General features: G+C 35.2%; 1 protein-coding gene across 1 annotated transcript; it reads right to left on the bottom strand.

The window, feature by feature from the left end:
• Positions 1-1,708: 1,708 nt before the first annotated feature.
• On the bottom strand, positions 1,709-2,644 carry LOC130679030 (olfactory receptor 6C74-like). The gene has a single exon (XM_057486740.1). The coding sequence runs from the start codon at positions 2,642-2,644 to the stop codon at positions 1,709-1,711; it is 936 nt and encodes a 311-aa protein (XP_057342723.1).
• Between the last annotated feature and the right edge of the window lie 3,451 nt (positions 2,645-6,095).

Below are 6,095 nucleotides of genomic sequence, written 5' to 3'. Positions count from 1 at the left end.
ATTTGTTACAGTAACAGTATAAAGAACCCTGAGGTAACTCCAGGTCACTTCTTGGGTCTCAGTGTGCCTGTGGTCAACCTGTGTTGGTGGTCTGAAGCCCCAATGGGCTTTTTTACATCTTGTTTGGTCCTGATAAGGCAGGAGACTAAACCATGCACTTGAGGGGTTTGAGGTGTGTTCTCTCATTGGTAGGAAGAGAGGTGGAGGTCCTTGTCCAGACTAATGCAGGACCCACTCATGTTTGCCTAGCTACCTGTCAACAGAATAATTAACAGGAGAAAAATAAATAAATTTCTGACAAATGGAGCCACATAAAAATATGAGACTTAAAGTAGTGAAGAAAGTAGACAGCTTTTGTACCTTTTAGACAAAGAAAATATGAATTTGTGAAGAACTAATGAGGAAGGTTGAGCTTTGGGTCGTAAATTAATGAGAAAATAAGGGTTTTATGCACCCTTCTTTGCCCTAAATTTCCTGTCCCTGGTGATAAGGCTGTCTCTCTTCCTGCTGGTATGGGGGGGATGCCATTCACATGGGAATTTTATGTTGTGTTTTCAGGTGAGTCAAAGGAGGGTCAAAGTGTCCTTCTTGCACCAGCTGTTTCTCGAGTAACTTTAATTCAAAATAATCAGTATGTCCTATTGTGGCCGTATGCATACACATTTCTGGAAAAAGATCATGAACCATGATGTGTTTCTTTGACAACATTTTTTACTATATTTAATATTTTTTAATTCTGGTCACGTGACAGAAAGTGAATTGAGTCCCTGAAATTCCAATTATGACATAGAATTTGAAAATGCTAGTGAAAAGATTTAGCTTATTAGACTACTTTGGTTTCACTCATAAGAAGTTTAGCTATATATGTATATATGTATATTAGTGACAAATGGAAAGAAAAAACACATTAAGTTGGCATTGTTCTCCTTACTTAACAGTCATTTAAAAGCAGTTCCAAATTAACTTCAGAAGTATCCCAAGTTACTGAAGGGAGTTTTTCTGAGTAGGAAACAACTAATAAGCATTGTATTTCATTGTTAATTTTTAAAATGAGCCAGTAGGATAATAGGTTTTCCATCTAAGATTGAAATAATTGTGAATGCTATCAATTCACTAATAGAAAAAAAAACAACTACATTCTATGGCATGCACTTTACACAATAATATTTTCTTTTAATAAACAAATACTTTCTAACTTGAGCATCTACATTAATAGTTAACTCTGCCACAATTTTCTTTTCTTTTCATTAAGCAGAGTACATACATCAAAAGTTGGCAATATTATAAAAAATAAATGTGAACATTAGTATCAAGCTGGTTAGAACCAAGTGCAAAAAAAGAATGATAATAACCTTTACATTGCATGCTATATTCAATATATTTTAATGAAAAATATTTTATATTCTTGACTAACTAGATAGAATACAAAGACAAAAGAGGAAAAATTGAAAAACAGCTAAATTTCTTTCAGATATCCACAGGAAAGTAAACAAAGTGGAAATAATCTGTATTGAAGACTATAAAGAAAATTACCTTCTTTGGAACAAAGATTTTTGTAAAAACAAAGCTTGAAATAAGATAAAACAGAATATCAAAGAAAAGAAACCAAAATAAAGGAGGAAATTTTATATTGGAAGCGACTATTGGATACACTGGTATTACTAGGAACGACTTTGCTTATTTCTTTACATGTCATGCAATAGGATATTCATTTGTTTGAGAGAGAAACAACCCTGAGTATATTATTCATGAATGCTTGTTTCACCTGTTGGTTCCGTAAGGTGTAGATGAAAGGGTTCAAAAGTGGTGCAACGGAGGTATTGAGCACTGCAATTCCTTTGGAAAAAGATACTGTCTGTTTCACTGATGGTTTAACATACATGAAGATGCAGCTGCCATAAGAAAGGGAGATCACAATCATGTGAGAAGAACATGTTGAAAAAGCTTTTTTCCTCTGATTAGCTGAAGGGATTTTTAGAATTGTTAATGCGATGTACGTATATGATATTATCACCAATACTAACGTGACCACAAGGGTCATTGAAGCAGAAATGAATCCCATTGTCTCGACGAGCCGTGTGTCTGAGCAGGAGATCTGCATGAGAGTTGTGTCACAATAGAAATGATCAACAGTGTCGGAGTCACAGAAATCAAGGTTTAGGCCCAAGAGGAGAGGTATAAAGATGGTAAAGAACCCAGCAAGCCAACAACAGGAGACAAGCTGTGTGCAGATTTTAGTGCTCATGATGGCTGTGTAATGCAGGGGCTTACAGATGGCAACATAGCGGTCATAGGACATGGCTGCCAGCAGGTAAAATTCAGATGCTCCGAGAAGGAAGACAAAAAACACTTGAGCTGCACAACTGTTATAGGAAATGGTTTTGTCCCCAGTTGCCATCATCACCAGCAATTTAGGGATGCATGTAGTTGTGAAGAAAATTTCTAAGAAGGAAAAATTCCGAAGGAAGAAGTACATGGGGGTCTTGAGGTGAGTATCCAGCAGGGTGAGTGTGATGATGATCAGATTGCCAGTGATGCTGAGCAGGTAGGTGAGCAGCAGGAAGGTAAATACCACCGCCTTCAGTTGTGGAATATCAGTCAGACCTGCTAGGATGAACACTGTCACTCTTGTGTGGTTCCCCATTACTGTCCTCTACTTGTCCAGGTCTAAATGGAAAAAGAAGAAAAAGAAAGTGAGGATCCCAATGAGAAAGTAACAGTGACAAATAGTGGTGAAGGTGATGTTTCTGCTGGAGCAACACAAAGCTCATTCTCATTCTAAAGATGGTCATGGCAGGAAGAACAGTAGTTTGCCTTCCAGAGCATCTGGATAGAGAGTTCTGTCTTTAGTTTGCAGTTCTACCAGAGGATAACCTATATAATGACCGTAATTGCTCAGCATTTTTTTATATTTATGAAATGGTGGGACATCAGAGTGACTTTCAAAACAGAATGAAACTTTTTTTCTCTCTTAGTTTTATGCAAGAGTTTAGGATGGAGGCTATTTTCAGTTCAATATAAGAAGTTTGCATACTGGATCTCAATGATAGCTATCATTGCAAGTACATCAGCCCATGTTTTATATTTAACACACACATGCATGTCCACAAACACACAGACACACACACACACACACACATACACCACACATACACTGTAGCCATCATTCATTGAATTAGTACGCCTGTACAGGTTTACTCCTCTAAACAAACTCCAATGCCTGAATCTTGTTGTTATTTATTTTCATGATTAATGAGATCCAATTTCAAATTACTTAAGGCACTGGGATGTATTTATTTGTTGTATTTACTAGTATTTACATTACTTGAATCTCTGTTATCCCCACCCTACCTACACTGTACCCCTAAACCAAATCAGTAAGAATGTTCTTTTAATTTCAGTTTTCTTATTCATTTTATGATTCTGAGAATAGAACAAGAAAAATATAGTGAAAAATGAGAATAAAGGAAATAGAAGCAGAAATATAAAAATACATGTTCAGGAGATTGTATGAGGTGTGAGAGGTAAAGCAAATAGGTGAAAACAAAGCTTATGGAAACCTAAAGAGGTAAGAAGGGATTTTAGAAGTAGGAGAGTAAATTTGATGAAAAAATTAAAAGAGTTAAAAAATATGTTAATATGCATAAATTTGAAAATTAAGATTATGTAAATTAAGTGAAAATACATAACAGCATTTAAAGTTTATTGAAAAAATGAGAAAATGTTTAACAATTAAATTTCTCTCCATCTGCTTCTATTCTTTTACTTATCTTTTTATTCTTTGTCTAAAACACACACTGAAATGAACAAGTTTGAAATCAGCATGGTCTAAAAGAGATGAGGAATACGTATATGAATGAATCTCAGAATAGTGGTGACATGAATTTTAGAAGGCACACTTTTACCTACTGTAGGATATTCAAATGTTTTGCTAACACATAACTAAGAAAGTGTTCATTACACAATACTATTCTCACCACCAGGTGCATACTAAAAGAGTTGTATTGTTGAGTTCTACACAATGATATAAAGGGCATATGAAAGTGTAGGCAAAGGGTCTGTTTGTGTTTATACAGAGTATCAAAGACTAATTTGGCTACCCCGAAAATGAACTAAGATACGATATGAAAAAGAACTTCCAACATCAACACTCTCAGGAAGACTCATGACAGAAGATGATAAGCAAAAAAAACAAAAAACCCCAACAAAGATCCACGCATTGCCACAGGTGTAGATGCACTCATCCCACCAGTTCCTGGACTTGCCATGGGAATGATGAAGGAGATATCTAAGCTGGCCTGTGCATACTTTTGGAACTCAACCAAGAATTAGGAGAAGTGCAAATTGTAGCACTCCAAAACCTTACAACCACAGACTACTTACTGTTAAAAGAACATATGGGATGTGAACAGTCCCCAGGAATGGGTTGTTCTAATTTATCTGAATTCTCTCAGACTGTTCAAGTTCAGTTGGACAATATCCACCATATCATAGATAAGTTTTCACAAATGCCAAAGGTGCCTAACTGGTTTTCTTGGTTTCACTGGAGATGGCTGGTAATTACAGGTATGCTTTGGTTATGTAACTATATTCCTATTATGTTAATGTGTGCGCACAATTTAATTAGTAGTTTAAAACCTATCCATGCTGAAGTTACTCTACAAGAAGATATGTCAAAGAAATAATCAATCTTCCCATGTTTTCTTCTGCCTGCTACTTCTATAGCTTTTCTTCTTCCTACCTAATTACAACCTTTAAATAGAACTCGTGCCACATGTCGAATTTACCGAGTATCATAATTCTTCCAACTGGTAAAGACACCTCAAGACAAATGCTGGGCATAGAAGCCACAGGGCATAAATATGCAAAGAAGTAAAAAGCTAACCTTTTCAAACAATAAGGCTTCTCTCTCACTTACCAACTTAACATTTCCCTGTATGGCCCCGGAAGATGACTGGTTAGCCAGAGACGGGTAGGATTCCTCAAGGGAGGAACAACCTAAGACAGGCACAGTCGCAGGGGGCCATCTGGTGAGAAAATGGGGAGCAGCAGAGGTGAGGCTTAGAACCTCCCCCCTCATGTTCTGAGAGAAATCTTCTGCATACATGGATGTTTATTGCCCTTGTCTAGCTCAGATTAACACATAGTCTACAGGCACACACCTGATCATCTACATTTGCTCTCTTACAACACTAAACTATGTTTTCTACCTTTATCTCGTATCTACCTACCACTTCAGCATTTTATTAAAAATAATAATAATAGAGAAATGTGGTGTCCACATATAAATCAAGTTTAAAAATCAAATGAATATTCATATTTGAACTGACTGTTTATAGTTCATAATGCATGAGCAAAACCGAAAGTTTCTGTGATGACTGCCCTTGTACTGTTCACTATGTAACTTATTCATTATGTAAGAATTTGTAGTCCATGTAAGAACTTGTTCGTTATGCATCAGAAGATTGGAGACTGACGAAAATTAGGCTTGGGGTGGATTAATGATTGTGCATTGAGTATTGACCCCCCTATACAGAATTTTATTGTTGTTAACAACGGTTTTATCAATAAATATGAGAGATGCCTTCACAAAAGATATATATATATATATATATATATATATATATATATATATATATATAAACACACTTCCAATTGTAAAATAAAAAAGTAACCGGGATGTAATGTATAGCATAAGGAATATAGTCAAAATATTGTAACAACTTGGTATGGTGATAGCTGGTACCTAGAATTATCATGTATATAAATGTTGAATCACTGTGTTGTACACCTGAAACTAATGTAATGTAATACTGTGTGTCAACTACCCTTCAATAAAAAATAAATATATAAAAAAAAAAAAGTGTTGTATTGTTCAGATTTGCACAGCTAGTAAATTGAAGCTCAGGATTATTTACCAAAGTTGTTCTTTCAAAAGTATATTTCGTGTAAATAATTACAGGACTTATTTTAGTGTGTTTCTTTAAAGAAATTAGTATCCCTGAAAAAAATTGTCTTCATTGGTATATTTTCATCATCAAATACAATAAAGGTTAAAGTTTTTTGATAGACATTAGATAACACAGTATTTGTCT

The sequence above is a fragment of the Manis pentadactyla genome, chromosome 10 (genome assembly GCF_030020395.1).
Source record: "Manis pentadactyla isolate mManPen7 chromosome 10, mManPen7.hap1, whole genome shotgun sequence".
Lineage (NCBI taxonomy): Eukaryota > Metazoa > Chordata > Mammalia > Pholidota > Manidae > Manis > Manis pentadactyla.
This window is presented reverse-complemented; position numbering and strand designations above follow the sequence as displayed.